The sequence below is a fragment of the Fonsecaea monophora genome (genome assembly GCF_001642475.1).
Source record: "Fonsecaea monophora strain CBS 269.37 chromosome Unknown Scaff28, whole genome shotgun sequence".
NCBI lineage: Eukaryota > Fungi > Ascomycota > Eurotiomycetes > Chaetothyriales > Herpotrichiellaceae > Fonsecaea > Fonsecaea monophora.
Genome location: NW_019173959.1, coordinates 1 through 16,839, shown reverse-complemented (window position 1 = coordinate 16,839; position 16,839 = coordinate 1). Strand labels below are relative to the sequence as shown.

The 16,839-nt window shown below is 51.6% G+C and overlaps 7 protein-coding genes across 7 annotated transcripts; 3 read left to right on the top strand and 4 right to left on the bottom strand.

Annotated features, from left to right (window-relative positions):
- Nucleotides 1–790: 790 nt before the first annotated feature.
- On the top strand, nucleotides 791–2,391 carry AYO21_04753 (hypothetical protein; the record flags this gene model as incomplete). Its single annotated transcript, XM_022654724.1, has 2 exons — nucleotides 791–889; nucleotides 958–2,391. 2 exons carry the CDS (start codon nucleotides 791–793, stop codon nucleotides 2,389–2,391), a joined length of 1,533 nt encoding a protein of 510 aa, XP_022512863.1.
- An 844-nt stretch (nucleotides 2,392–3,235) lies between these two features.
- On the bottom strand, nucleotides 3,236–4,899 carry AYO21_04752 (hypothetical protein; the record flags this gene model as incomplete). The annotated part of the gene is made up of 3 exons (XM_022654723.1): nucleotides 3,236–4,594; nucleotides 4,649–4,749; nucleotides 4,797–4,899. 3 exons carry the CDS (start codon nucleotides 4,897–4,899, stop codon nucleotides 3,236–3,238), a joined length of 1,563 nt encoding a protein of 520 aa, XP_022512862.1.
- Nucleotides 4,900–5,559: 660 nt separating this feature from the next.
- Nucleotides 5,560–6,298, top strand: AYO21_04751 (hypothetical protein; the record flags this gene model as incomplete). The annotated part of the gene is made up of 2 exons (XM_022654722.1): nucleotides 5,560–5,892; nucleotides 5,966–6,298. The coding sequence occupies 2 exons, from the start codon at nucleotides 5,560–5,562 to the stop codon at nucleotides 6,296–6,298; spliced, it is 666 nt and encodes a 221-aa protein (XP_022512861.1).
- A 601-nt stretch (nucleotides 6,299–6,899) lies between these two features.
- AYO21_04750 (hypothetical protein) lies at nucleotides 6,900–9,249 on the bottom strand (the record flags this gene model as incomplete). Its single annotated transcript, XM_022654721.1, has 3 exons — nucleotides 6,900–7,572; nucleotides 7,813–8,523; nucleotides 8,579–9,249. The coding sequence occupies 3 exons, from the start codon at nucleotides 9,247–9,249 to the stop codon at nucleotides 6,900–6,902; spliced, it is 2,055 nt and encodes a 684-aa protein (XP_022512860.1).
- An 801-nt stretch (nucleotides 9,250–10,050) lies between these two features.
- AYO21_04749 (hypothetical protein) lies at nucleotides 10,051–11,433 on the top strand (the record flags this gene model as incomplete). The annotated part of the gene is made up of 1 exon (XM_022654720.1): nucleotides 10,051–11,433. The coding sequence occupies one exon, from the start codon at nucleotides 10,051–10,053 to the stop codon at nucleotides 11,431–11,433; it is 1,383 nt and encodes a 460-aa protein (XP_022512859.1).
- Nucleotides 11,434–12,572: 1,139 nt separating this feature from the next.
- On the bottom strand, nucleotides 12,573–14,189 carry AYO21_04748 (hypothetical protein; the record flags this gene model as incomplete). The annotated part of the gene is made up of 2 exons (XM_022654719.1): nucleotides 12,573–13,824; nucleotides 13,897–14,189. 2 exons carry the CDS (start codon nucleotides 14,187–14,189, stop codon nucleotides 12,573–12,575), a joined length of 1,545 nt encoding a protein of 514 aa, XP_022512858.1.
- Nucleotides 14,190–15,238: 1,049 nt separating this feature from the next.
- On the bottom strand, nucleotides 15,239–16,584 carry AYO21_04747 (hypothetical protein; the record flags this gene model as incomplete). Its single annotated transcript, XM_022654718.1, has 2 exons — nucleotides 15,239–15,268; nucleotides 15,340–16,584. The coding sequence occupies 2 exons, from the start codon at nucleotides 16,582–16,584 to the stop codon at nucleotides 15,239–15,241; spliced, it is 1,275 nt and encodes a 424-aa protein (XP_022512857.1).
- Nucleotides 16,585–16,839: the final 255 nt, after the last annotated feature.

The window sequence follows — 16,839 nt, the reverse complement described above, 5'->3', positions numbered from 1 at the left end:
TGGATAAAGGCGGATTGTTCGAGTCCTACCTGAGGTGCGACCAGGCATGCGATATCTTCTTCGAAGAGCCTTGTCGCAAACCCATCTTGCCCAGATATATATAGTGATACACCACCCGAGGTTCGCCATCCTCCTTGCGCGCTCAGAGCGAGACACGGCGTTGATGGAGAATATGGCGACCTGTCTGACGGAAATAAATACAGGTGACAACGTGGGAACTGGCTGCGTGTGAATCGAGAAATGTGTGTCAGACTAACTCATTTGCTCCTCTCAAGTCGCCGGTCATCGGCTCGGCGGCGGGGAGGGAAATGCGGAGTGATACTAGTGAGGAGACACCCACTAAAGCAGCGTCATATTCGACCGAACTCGGGTGTTGGGACAAGAAATGATGTCGCTGTGACTTTGAGCCTTGAAGCTGGTCTGAGCCTCACGTTTTCCCACCATGTAATATCAACCACTTTTTCTCTCTCTGTCTCTGCGCCTGCCGCCATCTTCCTCTGACCTTGATTCCCATCTGTATTATATGACACTCATATCCCGATTCCGCCATTTACGTCATTTCCACAGTCACATCGGGTCAGATTTCACTACTTATTCGGCTGGGAGCTTGTTCACGATTCTCGGATGCGACAGCCTCGCTTCGTCACTATAAAGAATGTTCGATCTCGTTTAAGCCTTTCTTCAGACATCAATCTCCCTATTTACTCAGACTACCGTCTGATTCTGACCCTCCAAACCCCCCCCCGGAAGGCCCTTCATTCGAGACATGGCTTTGGCTATGCAACCAACAATGGCCACGTCGGCGCAGGACGCCGATCTGATGGACATCGACATCGACATGGATATGGATGATCAAGGCCCACCTCTTGATGATGAGTTTGAGCTTGAAGTACGATGATTCGCATATCTCCCTCACCAACGCTGGAATGCATGGTCCCATACTTATCACCCATACAGGAAGGCGAAGAACCGTCGTTTGTCCCCTCTGGCGCACCCGCTGCCACCGACTCCTCGAATATCATCCCAGCCATCTACACCGAAGACCCCGCCCTCGAACCGCAATGGAACAAAGTCCACATTCGCGGTGTTGACGAAATGCACACAAGTGACATTCTTGCCTTTGTACACGACCACTTTAGTGAAGTCGGCGACAACGTACATGTCCAATGGATCGACGATACCTCTGCGAACATTTGCTTCAATGACAGTGATACCGCAAAACGAGCGCAGCTGGCATTCGTCGCGAACTCGGTCACGGTCGAAGAATTGACGAACAGCCCGTTCGAATTGCGCGCCACGAAACAATTGGCCAGCAGGCCGGGAAGTATGCTTGTGGTTCGCGTCGCTCAGCAAGGTGACAGGAAGAAGAAAGGTGCTAGAGATGCAAGCAGATACTATCTCATGCACCCGGACCAAGATCCTACGGAACGAATGCGGAAAGAGTTCGAGAATAGTCGCGGAGACTATCGGCGCAGAAAATTTGACGATCGCGAACTCTATAGGCGAAGGAGAGATAATGACCGCGCAAATGGTGATGATGCGGGAGGTTTCTCGGCTAGTATGTACGACGATGCACCTACAACGGACACAGAGATCAATAAAGCTAGAGGTCGAGACCTTTTTCCACGCGCCACGAAAGCGAGACGACGGAGCGCTAGTCCAGGCACGCGCATGCGTGGCAGCGACGACATCGAAATCTCGGATTCGGATGATGACGGACGGACTCGACGGAGAGGCTATCGTGATCGCGGTGACCGCGTGCGCTCCAATGCAGGAAAAGAGCTATTCGGAGCATCCACCTCAGACAACAAGACGGGTGGTGGTCTCCGATCCGATAAACTCGAGCTGTTTCCCAACAAAACTTCGGATGCAGACACCTCAATGTCGACCGATCCAGCTCCAGCAGCACCTAGACCGACCATCGATGCCACACAAAATCGGGCCAATGCCGCCGCGGCGAAACGCCTGAAGGCTGATCTTCTGTCCGCCGCGCAAACTTCCCCTCGCTCAAATCACCGCAGGAGCCACGCAATGGACGCCAAAAATGAAGAGAATCTCGCCGAGAGATTTGCCAGAAAGAGTATCTCGATCGACAGCACCAAATCAATGAGGAATGGGGCCTCAAACGCAGGAGTTGAATTATTCCCGTCGAGTGGTGGGAATGCTAGCGGCCTCGCTATCAAGGGATCGTCCGAGGGCTCAGGTGCTGGAGGCGGGTTCAGTATCAAAGGCTCAGGAGGGCTGAGTATCAAGGGTCGTGCTCTGGAAGTGAAGGAATTATTCCCCAATCAGTACAATCGGAGCAGCGGGAGGAACGAAGGAAAAGAGCTCTTCGACGAACCGGTCAGGGAGAAGCGAGTGAGAAGGCGAGCGGGAGATTTGTTTGACTGAGCTTTGGTGGTTGAGTTGCTCGGGTCCCATCCCATCACCATCACAAGCCTTCCTATTTCCACCTGGATATGAAATTTCACATAGGGGCGACGCGAGGCCCTGCAACTGCGCTCACGAACCGGAGCGTTCGCAATGCGCTGACATCTACTCCCACTACGGGTGGAAAACATGACCTCAATCAGATCGGTCAAGTATCGAGCAACAGACATGAAATCTGGTTCTCTCATCCGGGCATATTCATTTCAACATCTTTTCGCCCTTTCCCCTGTGTATGAACTTTTCTACCCTCTTAACGAAATCACGACGAGACAAAACACTAAAATGCTTTGGGAGAGAGGTTAGTTACGTAGTTGACCAACCCGGACCAAACCAAACTAAACCACAGACCAAAAAATTGGACAGAGTATAGAAGGGAGAAGTAGAACAGGACCCGAAATAGAGAAAGGGATAGAGATCCCCTGAGGGGGGGACAAGGATATATTCCTCATTTCCTACTTCACTACGAAAAAATACCATTTCCTCTGAAAAGTCTATTTTCAATTTTCTGGTTCACCTATCATGGTCGGCGTGGGACCATGTACATGTATATTTCGTGGTCGCGTGCATCTATAAAAGGGAGGAAAGGAAAGGAAAGGAAGTAGGCGCGGGTTTAATGTTGGTGTGATTTCTCATGCCTTTTCAGTGTCAACGGTATACATGATACAGGACACTCTCGCTTTGACGCTTATTTATACATCATGCTGTGTGCTCTGGGTATAAAGAAATGTTCCAGCCCTCCAACTTCCCCGACGTTCGCGGCGGGATGCCGCTTATGATAACAAAGTGATTCCATCGTCACCGCAAATCAAAGACCACCCAGAGAGGCCAATGCTCCTCTCAACTCCTGAATTGCAGTTGGGACATCCTCAAAGTTCAACGCAGAAATCGCCCACCTGGCGTGCTTCTGCGCCTTCAAGATCGCCTCCTCGTCAACCTCAACGCTAACCGGTTGAGGCTGTGGGGGTGAGACTGCCGCTATCCGGGTAGGATGAATCGGCGACGGCGCTGCTATGGAAGCTGGGGCTTGCTGTTGATGGGGAATAGGTGGTACGGGACCACGCGCTTGTCGGATCTGTGGTGCATTGACTGGAAGTTGAGGTGGAGGAACTTGTGGTTGGAAATTGGGAGGAATCTGGTGGGATGAGTCGATTGGAGCTGGTTGGAGAGGAGTACCGTGGCGGTGAGGCGGAAGGGGCGGAGATTGGTGACGGGCGGGCAGGTTAAGAGCGGCGCCGAGCTCGCTTCGTGCGGATGTAAGAGAGGGCTCAGACGGAGCTGGAGGAATATCGGTGTTGACCTTTCCAAGTCCTGAAGGTGCGGTGGGCAGGTCTGGGGCAGCATCGCCTACCGTTGTTGGTGGTGACGGGAGCACTGGTTCTGCCGGAGCTGATGGTACCACGGGGAAATAGTTTCCTCCTATCGAAGGCTTTCGCTCAGAGGGCGGCTCTAGCGGCGAAATATCAGCCGTATCGGTCTGATTTGTGTAGAATGCAGCAGGATCTTGCTCTGGCAGAGGAGACACGTCGCTTCCCAGTGGAGCAGAAGGTGCTCTCGAAGGGTGCAGAGACTGGTCGATAGACGATTGACGAGCAAGCTCGCTTTGTATTCGATCTGCCTCATCAGGAACGTCAGTAATCGACGGTTGCTTGGTGGCCGGAGGTGGCATTGATGTGTCTCGGGAGGGATGTAATGATTCATCGAGCAGCGACTTCTGCGCCAAGCTTCTCTGAATCTTGTCGGCCTCGTCGGGTATTTCAACAACAGAGGGCTGTCTTGGTCTGGTGCCGTCCCTACCTCCTTCTATCGCCTTCACTTCCGCATCGTCCGGGTCCAGCGCAGGGGGAGCCTCCTCACTCGGAGTTTGTGGTTTGGGGTTGGACAAATTTGGATCTTCTCCAGCTTTCAGAGCTTTCGCGATTCTCAAGGCATGGTACTTTGCGAACTTGATTTTGGCGGCGATCTCGGGTTCCACAGGTCCCCAAATCTGAAGCAGATCGAGAAAGGTGGCCGAAGCTTGGAAGGTGTCTGCCGTCTGCCTCGAGGCCTTGTTTGCGCGTACCGCATTGTCTGCTCTTTCGAAAGTTTCCAGTCCAAACTGTTCCACGTATGTTTTTCCCACAACGTCGTCGGTTACCGCAGGTTCTTGGACATGTTCAGCTTTGAACTACGGCAGCAGTATAAGCAAGGGTTCCCAATCAAGGCAGGGCAAGACACACACCTTTTCGAGCTTGTCCATCAATGTTGTAGTGTAGACTAGGCTCTCTTCGTCCGCATTGTGTAGGCCTTTGGACAAAATTTGGTTGACGATCCAGTATTCGCCTATGAACAGGTTAACCTTCGCTTGAGACCTGAAGGCTGAGCCGTACACCAGTATGCCATGATAGGCTTGGGCTTCTCGAGCTGCGCTGCGCGGTGGGCGAAGCGGGTAATGTCGGCTGTCTTCAGCGCAGCTGGCACTTGGGCGGCCATGGTGGGAGATGGGAGCTGTTTACTCTCAGACAAAATCGGACGTATAGAGGTTTATTATGTCGGGAGGGTGGTGAGGGAAACTTTGAAAACGCGTATGACGTCTTTCTGAGGCTTGATATAGCTCGAGAAGTGAGTGGATGATTGAGGTTGTTCCGAGCACCTAAAAAGCTGGAGCCTCCGTTCCTTTGGGAGCCCCTCAGTGGACTGCGGTGACTGTGTGCCTAGTAAGCGACCAGGAATGAAGTAAGCCACGCGCATTTCCCCGCACTCGAGCTCCCGCAAGGCTACGACTCCATGCAACGAGGCTGAAAAAGTCAGAATTACTTGAGTTTGGTCCAATACAATAACACACCTCCACTTTTAACCTAGCTCTAAATCGTAGATGATAAGTTTCTGAAATATACGCCAGAAAGTACAACATTGTCTTCTCAAGGTCTTTGGCCACTCCTCTCTCTGAGAGTTGGAGGACGAGACAGCAACAAAACTGCCCAGCCTCGTTTGCGGCGTTTGCGGCGTTTGCAGCAGCCACCATTCCAAGCTAGTGTGTGCCTGAGCCACCACCCCCTTTGGAAGAGGGGAGAGCTTCACTTCCTCCGACCTCACTCTCATCAAGGACAGCGACTCTCCTTCAAGAGACACCTGGTAAATGTTGCCGTCATCATGGTTAGGGAAAACCAGCTCGTATCCAAACCCGAAAACAATGACAGTTACTGTCGTCCCTGCGATCGGGTGTTCATTTCACTCGATGGAGGTCTGAATCACTGCCGCAATGCCGATGCCCACCGAGGAGAGTGGTGCGAGCGGTGCAAGTGGTTATTCGTCTCACCTCAGGCATGCCAGTATCATGTGGACAATTCCCACCGGCATAACGTCTGTGTGCCTTGCGACCTGGACTTTGGTACCGCCGCACTGCTCAGATCGCACGACGTCGAAGTCCACAACATGTGTGCGGAATGTGGCAAATACTTCAACAACCCCAATGATCTGACACAGGTCTGTTATCCGAGATCCTTCGGCGTGTGCTGTCCTAGTCGAGGATGAGCTGACACGAAATGCAATTGAATAGCACAAGCGAAGTCATCTCCCTTTGAAGATCGAGTGCCTCGGCTGCGACCGCATGTTTTCGGAATTCGCTGCCATGATGATCCATCTGGAATCGGGCAAGTGTGTGAGTGGGATTGATAGGGACGATGTCGACAACTATATCTTCGACACTTACGAGAGATGCGGCACCTATGTCAATCACTGGCTCGACGACAAGCGATATCAGTGTCCCGACTGTGCAACCGACTTCCGCTTCGCGAGTGCTCTGTGCCAGCACGTGGCGACCAACGGATGCGATCAGCCGCCGATGAGTACCTTTCACGACATTGAAAAGAGTATCAAGTTGCGAATCTAGGGATGGACTTCGGCCCTTTTACGATGCAAGAACTTTTGACGATTTTGATCGGATTGGTCTGCCGGAAATCTTGACTCACACCGACGCCGAAGAAGGGACCACAAAGTCGACAAAGCTGAGTTCTGTAATTCTAGAGGCAAGGCCCGAAGAAACAACGGCTGGTATTTGTCTCGAGACTGTATCAAGATTTGTGGGACGGGAGTTAATATGGGAGATGAAATTGAAACACCAAATTTTGCGGCGACTTCTATATTGAAGCTGGGACATGCAGCGTTTTCGTTTTGGCTGAGCGGGAGCGTTTTTCGCGCTGTGTAACAATCAACAAGGATGCCTGTGTATGTGATAACTTTCTGAGTGGTCAGGGTGGATGTAATAGTTCTGGCGAGATGCGTTGCTCTCAAAGAGCGAGGATGAACTACCTGGGAGATCACACTCTATTGAAAACATGACTTTATTCTTGACTGACTCTGACAGGAGATAGCCAAGTGACTCCTTACACATCGACTATCGAGCAACTGCTTCGAACGTTTTTCTTTCCAAGTATCAGTTCCATATCAGCAGACAGCATCGTTGCGAGCCATCCACCCAGTTCTGTCGGATGCTAGGCGCCCCTGAATATCCTGCCGTATGTCTCGTCAAAACTGTCGTCTTCGCCCACGCAAATCTTGTATGAATTCCTAGCGTACTCGATCGCTAGAACCTCGAGATCGGGAGCCACCAGGCTGTAAGCCCTGGCGAGGACCATCCAGCACTCGACAAGGTGGTCCTGCATCAAGCCCCATTTCTTGACAACCAGAGGCGTGCCTATAGTGCGTGGCAGTCTTCCTCCTTCTATCACATAGCCGAGAGATTCCAGAGCGCTCACCCCCCATTCGACGGCTTTGAGTGGTTGCCGATGCGCGAGACACATCTTTGCTAGGGCCAGCTGGCCGTCCCACACACTGAGACGAGGCACATCAGAAGCTGGTCGAGGATATGTAGCAACAAGCTCGACGAGGACGGTCTCAACCTGGGCTATATTCGCTTTGCTGTCAGATTTGAAGACCTTCAGAGCGTCTGCCCTCAACTTGGTTCTTTTTGCCCAGACGCTCTTCTTCGTGGCCATTTCATCCTGGCACATGGCGCAGTCGCACATGAAACCCCAATGTTGGAACTTTTTCCGTCGCTCGTCGTAGTCATTGACGCCAGGCGAGTAGTACCAGAATGTGATCTCTGTGTCAGCTGCAAGGTCTTGTGTTGCACGCACCAGCATCATATCGCCGATAAAAGACCGCCTGGAGTTACTGTAGCAGCAGTGATTTATGTATGATGCCATCGCCCAAATCCCGCAAGAGTGGAATCGATCGTCATAGATATGAGTGCTCTGTCCTTCCTTGCCCTTCAAAAGATGTAGATGGGTCTCGCGAGACGAGAGTGAACATCCGAAGCAATTCAGGCTTATGATGCGCGCAACGAGGAATCTGGGATAGCAAGTCAGCACGTGTGAGTCAATAACAAAATGATGATTCTCTCACGTATCAACCACTGGTGTGCCATCGACCTCGGTAACCTTGACAGGTTCATACGAGCCGTGATGAAGATTGGTGATGGTAGTCGCCGAGGACGGATTCCGATACATCTTTTGGACGATCAATTGGATGAGTTCCGCCTGAGCCCCAATAGTTATGGAGTTAGTTTCCGCGTTGATCAAGATTGTCGAATTGCCCCCGGCCGTAGCCTTCTGAGAATCATCAAAGGCATACGCGAATGCTTTCTCACACAAAAGAAGCTCGCCAGCCTTGACTGCTCTTGTGGTAAAGAGACCCCGCCCCCGACCATTTGACGTTCTGATTGCAACCGGACCTGAAAATGTAGTATGGTCTAGCTGCGGCGGTCGCAGTTTAGCGGCCTCCGTGCGCAAACCCTTGAGGTTGTACTTTCCGTCTTCTTGCTCTGCAAGCCGTTGTATGGTTCGAGTGAGTTTTGTTTTGGCCGGTGCATTACTAGGATAGTTCACAAGGACAGTTTTGAGAATCTCACGACATTCTCGATATCTCTGGAGGTGGTACAATGCTAGTGCTTTACTGAAGAGAGCTTTCTCGTTTGGCTTTTGAGGAGATGGATCGTATTCCAGATCGAAGAGAGCGGCTTCGAACTGCTTCGTCTTGATGTATGCGAGAGCTCGATTGATCTTGATGGTGCGAGATTTGTCTTCTGTCGGAGAACAATCGAGGGCTTTCGTATAGCTGCTGAAACGTTAACATATTCCGAAGCACTGGAGAGGATCCGATGGAAATTTACCATTCGATAGCAGCTCTATACTTGGAACCCTTGTAGAAGTCGTTTCCCTTGATCTTCCAATCGTCGACCGAGGCGCTACCCACTATGATATCTTTCTGCCAATGATTTGGGACTCTCTGATCATATGCTGGGAGATATGTCACATCCGAGAGATGGTCAACGCGGAGTCCATACTCTCCATCCGACATCAACTTGAAGTATGGTTCTCGCACAATCAGGATCGTGCCCTCTCCAGCGATGTCCTCAATCTTGCTGTCATTATCTCCCTCTTGATAGTACAGCTGCAACATGACAACGTCCTGGCTTTCGTCTTCCACAATGGTCATAACCGCATTCAACTTGGCTGGCGGGGTAATTGACCTTAATAGTAGATAAGTGCCTCGGTGGTGAGTTTCCAGGAGAAGATCTTTGATCATCGTTTTCTTCAGTTCGGCTAAGGCACTGGTGCAGGGAGGATAAGCTGGAGGGATGAATGCGGATCGTAGGTTGAACTTGTCGTAGGAGCCCCGTCCAGCCGTCCCCATGAATCTGAATCTCATTATGATTTCTTCCCTGGATCGTCTTTCTTGAGGGCGTTGTCCTTTACGAGATTGTGCCTCTTGGAGACTCTGCCTCTGCCGACGCAGGAACTCGAAATACTGTGGAATATCTGAGACATCGTGAGTGTTCATGATGGTTGATGAGGACTGGAGTCAGTCTTCGTAGTCCGACTTGGCTGACTGTGTTCATGTGGAGAGTAGATGAATCTCAGTAAAGAGTAACTGCAGCCAAATAGCATAAATAGAAGCGCATTTGGGAAGGTTACACAAGAGAACGCGTGTGGCTTTCACCTCTGCAATGCCAAGTACTCTGCCTGGCCGATTCGTTCTTCGTAGCAAACAATAGAGGCAGTCCGCATCTGGAAACATCACGACTATGCTTGGGTCTTCTTAGCAAGTCACCTTCATTGGATTGACTGCTCAGTCAAATGAGCCGTGCATAGTCCCAGCCTGCGCTCTCAATCGTCGACTTCTACCTCGCACAACGCCGCCCACACGGCCTGCAGCGACGAGGAACCTGAACCGATCCATTCTTGCCGGAGACACAAATACGGAGGCGAGGTCACCAAAGATCTCGTTTGGTCAGCTATCATGTGTCAATCTGTGGCACTCTATCCTGGAGTGCGAAGCAGCTTGAACTGGGTTAATGGTGCCTGCTGAGGTCCATTGGACGTCGGAATATATTTTGTGACGCGATTTCCGAACTTTAACCGCTTGATATGCATCGCGACATCAAAAAGGAAATTTATCTTGAACAGTTTGATAACCACCCCGCGCTCACTACTCTGATCCCGCTCTTTGATCGATTGAGACTCCTTTCGTTTGAATATTACACGATACCAGCAGAAGATTCGTCCCATGTCTACAATTTCGAATGCCCGAACCCGCGGGGATATCCTTCGCCTGCTCCTATAACCCTGCGAACAAAGCATCATGTCCACTGCAGCTGGTCCCATCCGCTCAGCACCGACCTTCCTTGCTCGGTCTCTGATATTTACTCCTTCACACCTAAGTCACCGTGCGGGCAAATCCTCTCGCCACGATCCAGCCCTTGCTTACCGTGTCTTTTTAGACCTCCACCAAAATATCCGTCGAAGTCTCGATCCTTACAGGTTCAACGCTAGGAACCTGCACTCATCGCCGCGCCGTGCAGCCACTGTCCCTTCTACCTCCCCCAGCATGGCTGATTCCGCCATCCCGCATATTTCACTACACATCGCGGCGTCTTCGAGCGGGAAAGGCAGAAAATTCCGTCCAGAACTGAGCACATACGAGTACATTCCGAGCGACGATGATGGGTTGGGTCTTCAACGTGGTTCCACGCTCGAGGAGAAGAGGATCCGACGGCCTGACAGCGGGCAGGATGCATACTTTGTCGCTCGTGTTGGAAAAGACCCCACGACGACGGCATTCGCCATTGCGGACGGCGTCGGTGGCTGGTCCGAGCACGGAATTGACCCAGCTGACTTCTCCCACGGCTTGTGTAGCTACATGGCGGAGACCACACTCTCTTGGTCATTAAAAGAGCGGCTTGGCCCTAAACAACTTCTCGAGATAGGCTATGAGAAAACGATAAGGGATCCTACAATCCACGCTGGCGGGACAACAGCCTGTGTTGCGGTGACAGAAGGAGATGGCCGCATGCGAATCGCAAATCTGGGCGACTCAGGCTTTCTGCAATTGCGGCTAGGGGCAGTGCAACATTATTCGATCCCACAGACTCATGCTTTCAATACTCCTTATCAGATGAGCCTCACTCCGCCCGACATTTTGGCCCAAGCCATGATCTTTGGGGGCTTGCCTTTGAATGACAAGCCGGAACGCGCGGACCTAGCGGACCATATGCTTCGGCACGGTGACGTTCTTGTTTTGGCGACGGATGGTGTATGGGACAATCTCAACTCCCAAGACATATTGTCTATTGTTTCCTTACACATGCGCACTACTGGTGCCTGGCTGAGAACCAGGGACCAAGGCTACACGGTCTCGCCCGTCCTGTCTGAGCTGGTGGATCAGCAACTCGCTCCCCACAAGCATAAGCTTCGAATTTCGGATACCGTTGACGGTTCCGTCCAACAATTGCCTCTCGCGACCGGCACCTTGCAGAGCGTGCTGGCCGCGGCGATTGTCGGGGAAGCGAAGAACGCCAGCCTTAACGCTAAACGAGATGGCCCGTTTGCCAAGGAGATGCAGAAGCAGTTTCCTTACGACCCCTGGCATGGCGGGAAGGTGGACGACATTGCCGTCTTGGTCATTGTGGCTGTGGACGAGAACAAGGTCAATGAAGATCCTCAGAAGCTGAAGGCCAAGCTATAAAGAGTCCGAATTCCCCGAATGGCTTGTTTTCTGACAGGCTCGATCCTCAGCGACTTATCACCTTGTTCCACCCCGTCTTCTTCCTCTTCTCCTTCTCCTCCGTCGACAGGAGACGTTCCAGCTTACCCGTCCACCATGAGATTATGCCCGACCCTCGAATACAGTCATGCCAACCTCCACTGTCCCCCGTTTCCCATGATGGCCTGACCTGACAACGACGATGAATCTATATCAACGACCAGGGCCTTTCCTACAGGCAATGCACTGGGACAACACTTTCGATATTATAACTTTGTCTCTTTTCCCTCCACGGGGGTTTCAAAACTGTCATATGCCCAGCAGCGCAGTTTATCTTATCCGGGCATCGCTTTTTTTGTCGTTATACAGAGTTTTGGATTAGGAAAGCGAGCACGATCCAGTCAGCATCTGATATGTTATGTACATTTTTTTCATGTTCTATTTTTTAAAAAAAGATTAGAGATAGAAATTGAATGATACCCACATATGTACCTACATACTCAATTTTGTATGACATTTATGACATGACATGTACGGGAGTTAATGGAAAGAAAGGTTTGTTTTGATTTTTCCCACAAGCACTCGGTAAACAACAGTCAATGTTCAATATCCAAGATTGAGGCTTTTTTTTTCAACGAGATTCAAAAGCAATTGCAGGTATCGAAAACAGTTGCTGCTCTGCGCCCATGCGTCCTTGTTCCAGGCGATGCTTACTTCCGCCGTAACTAAATGCAGCAGCCCAGCTTCGCAATCGCCAATATGTTATGTACCTCGTATCGTAGTAGATATTCCTGCCACTTGGGTCTCAATATCAATCTCAATCTCAATCCAGGACGTGTACCGGTTCATGCTTCGTCGTCATCGTCGTCATCACATCCGTTTTTCAAGTCAAGGGGCGGGTGGTGTTGAGATTTCCACCCTCGAGCTCGACCAACTCGCAATCTCCACTCTCCACAGTGAAAGAGTAATAGGTAATGTAAGACCCCGGAATCACCGAGACAATGCATAAAAAAGTCAACCATTGAATACAACCCCCGAAAACACTCGAATCCGAGGTGATATCACGCACAACGGGACATCCTTCCTTCTCATCAATTAGGGAGAGCTTGGACAGGACTCCTTCAAGCATTAGCCCTCACACGAATGCCAACGTTAAATCCCAAAGGTTTTCTGAGGAAGCCCTCCCTTGTCTGTAGCGGGCCCTCATGCTCGTCTCGGAACTCAAAGTTCCTGAATACTGTTGCGACCATGCATTTCAGTTCCATTTCAGCGACGTTCCTGCCGACACAGGCCCTGGGTCCGACCGAGAAGGGGATAAAAGCCTCCTTTTGTCGCGGCGTTAGTCGCTTTTCCGACCAGCGCTCAGGGACGAATTCGTCGGCGTCAGGACCCCAGATTTCCTTGGAGTGATGGATCGTATACGAGGGAACGGACAGAGCAGTGCCGGGAGGGAAAGTGTAGCCTAGGATTTCGACAGGTTTGGGATTCGGGTGGTCAGGTGTCGGCAGGGGCGTGAGACGTGGAAGACCCAGCGACGAGGTGGAGTGGATCCGCATGGTCTCATTAATCACCCATTGCACATACTCGAGGTCCCTGACTTGCTCGTACTGGGGGACACCCGGGCCAATGTTTGCGTCAAGTTCTTTTTGCAATTTCTCGAGCACACCCGGGGTGCGTACAACATAGTACAAGATCGCACAGGCGGTATTGGAGGTGGTATCGGATCCCGCAATGAGTTGCGTCAGGGCCTCGGCGGTCAGTTCTTCGCGTCCTAGCTTTTCGCCATTGGCGTCCTTGCCTTCCATAAGACGAGCGAGAAGGTCCACTCGATCAGTATTGGGATTTTCCAGTCGCTGCTTGACTCGCGCAATGGCGATACCTGCGAGATTTTCCACCGCTTCGACGCCTTGGCTGAAGAATGGGTCAGGGAGGTATTTGGCGTAAGGTTTCAATTGCGGTAGGCAGCCCAGTGTGCCTGACACCTCACCTCGACGATTCAAGACTTCGATTGCTGGGGCAGTAGTAGGTGGAGCATCGGGGGACTTGCGGATCTCTGCAATATCCTTCTCCTTCTCCAGCATGCCGAATGGCTGCCCAAACGCAAGGTCGCCAATAATGTCAAAGGCGAGGTAGTTGAACCAGTGAAGAGAATCAATCGATGCATAGCCAGTTTGCGGATTCTTCTTGTTGTTAGAAAGATTCTTCCACTTTTGCACAAACAGCTCCATGTTGGCGTGGATGTACTGTTCGAATTGGCCAATGGACTTGGCAGAGAAGGTGTGAGAGACGACTTTGCGCTTGCGAGTGTGCTCTGCCCGGTCGCGAGTGTTGAACAGGCCACGACGAATGGATACGAAAGCGTCATAGTATTCACTTAAATTGGTCATGTTAGACTGTATTGAAACCAAATGCGGCTGTTCATTTAGGATGATGCTCTTAGCTTACCTCTTAAGGAATCCATTACCATGGCCGTAAATGGTATTAATGGCACTGTCGTCGGCGATTGAGACATGATTTGGTTGGATACGCACGACCTTGCCGTATTTCTTGTGCAGGTCATCGACAACCTGATATCTTCGCCCTCGCCGACATTGGTACATCAACCATAGATTCGAGAGGGCGGCTGGGAGAGGGCCAGGGACCTTTAAGAGAGCCCAGTTTCGGAGATATGGAAGGATGTAGTATAGGACTGGTAGGAGAAGAAGGGCCCAAGGCGAGATGAGCGATGCCACAAACATTCTGGCGGTGCTGTCCGACAGTTTTACAACGGTTCCGAGTGTGGGTTCTGGGAAAAGATACCGATTCAAACAAGACAAAGGGTGACTGATGTTGATCCTGTAGACTAGAGAGAGGAGAGAACAAGATTATATAACCTCAAGGTTGTGCCGTTGAGATCGAAGAGTCTAGAGGCAATGCCCGGGGCCGAAATGCATACTGCAAGTAGAATCAGTCAGATCAAGGGAGGGTATTGGTGCCCACACAAAGTAGCGAGTCGGTGGCCAACCTGGGTAGCGGCGATGGTAGACGGGTCGAAGGTGTAGAGAACGGAAGTTGAAGTCGGGAAGTGAGAGCTGAGATTTGCGGACGACTGATTGGACGAAACTGCAGGGCGCATCTAAAGAAACTAGGTAGTGCTTAGCAGGCCTTGCAGGCTCTCAGCAGGTCGGCACCCAGGGATCCTTGCGACGCCTAGCAGTGCCCAGAGGCCCCAGCAGCCTGTACCCCGCCATTGTGTCACCTAACTGGGGGTGGTCAAGCCCATTCCCCTCACCCTCGTTGGTCGCCAAGTATTGTCCATCTCGCGCCGTAGAAAGATGCACTACAGCGGCAAGCTATGGCGATTCGTCTTTCCCAATTCCGTTGTTCCCTCCTAAAAGTCCTCATCCGATGACAACACCCGGTCCATCCACTTCAGGAAAGGCTACTTCTGTACCAGCCCATCTTTACCCCAATATGTTGGACGGACGCCCCACGGTTCATTCGGCGATATTAGGAGGGCGAGGGCGAGGGCGAGACATCAGTATCGTTCAGAAGGATGTCCCGCTCTTGCCTCGATCACCATAAGTGCATACCGTGTTTCGTATCCTTTGACTGTCTTTGACGGACCCTGTCGAGCATACCGACCTCCTCGGCACTTGAGTCCCGTCGAGCCCGGGTGAGCCGATGTTCGACACTACGGCTTATTGTTGTCCCTGTCGAGCCTTGCAAGGCGTCCTTATGTCAGGTGCATTTAAGGTGTTGTGTATCTGACAAAGAACAACGCACGTAAGGTGTTAAGCCTCCAGTATCAATGTACCATACGTTCTGCTGCAAGATCCTGCATCATATGAGTCAGCGGCTGCTCTCGGCAAGTGAATCTCCTACCCAAAATGCTTCGCATCGGCTTACCGGGAAACTCTCACTGATACCTGCAGCGCAACGCTCCACATCTTCGACCAGACCTTGCACTCCCTGGTCCCATTCTCGGAGATCACGCAGTGGACCTCTCAGAGCAACACCAGGAACTGACTCAAAATGGATGATGCCAGCTATCTGATCGATTTCGCCCCTCAGTCTACCCTGTTCCATCATTTTGGCGGCATAGTCTTCGGCTTTTTCAGCGGCAGTCTCTTCCTTGCCATCCTTGAGACCGAGTAACTGTGCAAGCGCTGCCGTGGTGATGTTGATGTAGAGTCGGCTGGTAGCAAGGAGATTGTGCTCAACGACAGCCCTGCTCAGAACCGTGCTCCCGTCTGCGGTCTTAGCAAGTTGGTGAGGTGACAATGTCGCTGCGAATGCCTCCACTTCAGTCGCTGACAAGAGACGATCTAAAAACATGTTCTCGAGGATGCCGTACTCCTCTGTCTCTGGCGACCGCTCATCCTTGTACAACTTGGCAAGAGTCCGGCTTCTCTGGGGTCCGGCGGGCGCAAGAATAGCTGTTTTAATTGCTGCAGACAGAGCTCGTCGTTTTTCTTCGTCGTCTATCATTGTGTTGAAAGACACATTGAGATACTCGGCCGAGGCATTGAGGAAGTCTCGTCGAGAATCCAAGATACGAGCCTGGGATAGCTGGTAGTGTAGTCTCAGGTCAGGAGCGTCCTTCAAGACGTGAGCCGTAGCGGCGGAGTTCTTGATCTTGTTCAAGGCCGTTTCTGCCGATACTGTGTCATCATCCTCCAAATAATATCGCACGATGCGAATCCATATCTCGACTTTGGCTCGCTCGGAAACCTGACGCTGAGTGGTTTCGAGATGGACACCTTGTAGTGCTTTTGCAGCCGCGGTGTATTCCTCTTCTGCCTCATATCCGTCCGCTAGTATCTCTCTGACTCTTGCATCCTGCTCTTCGTACGAGGCCAACTGAGGCTGCAAGGCTTCAGTGACATGTGACCCAACTTTGATTTTGACCTCAGATGGAGCAGTGGCGAGCCGGTCGATGAGTCCAGCCACGAGAGGGCGGATAGAGATAATCCCAAGGGAAGAAGAGAGCAACGAGTCGAAGTAGGCATTCAAGTCGGCAGCGTATTGCTCAGGCGATGTCGAATGCTCGCTCGTCAGTCGGGCAAGAAGGTCAGTGTATTTGTGGTTTCTGGACGCAGCAGGGCTGTTCGCAATCGACTGCAGGGCTGCAGCTAGATCTGGGGAGACCATGGTCGTAATACGAATGCCCTCAGAAGGGCCCGGGACCACTTCTCAAAGATCTAATGGGGAACTTGAAGCATGCATCAACAACTCCAGGGTTCACACAAAGACGGCACCGATGCCACGGCCACCCAACATGTGACTGGCAGGAATGCCAAGGACGTGTAATGACCGTCACGCTAGTCCTCGGCCGAAGGCCTTCGGACTAGCGCCGGTAGGGCCCTGTAAATTACTCGAAGGTATATAGTCAGACGGTCCCCAGGA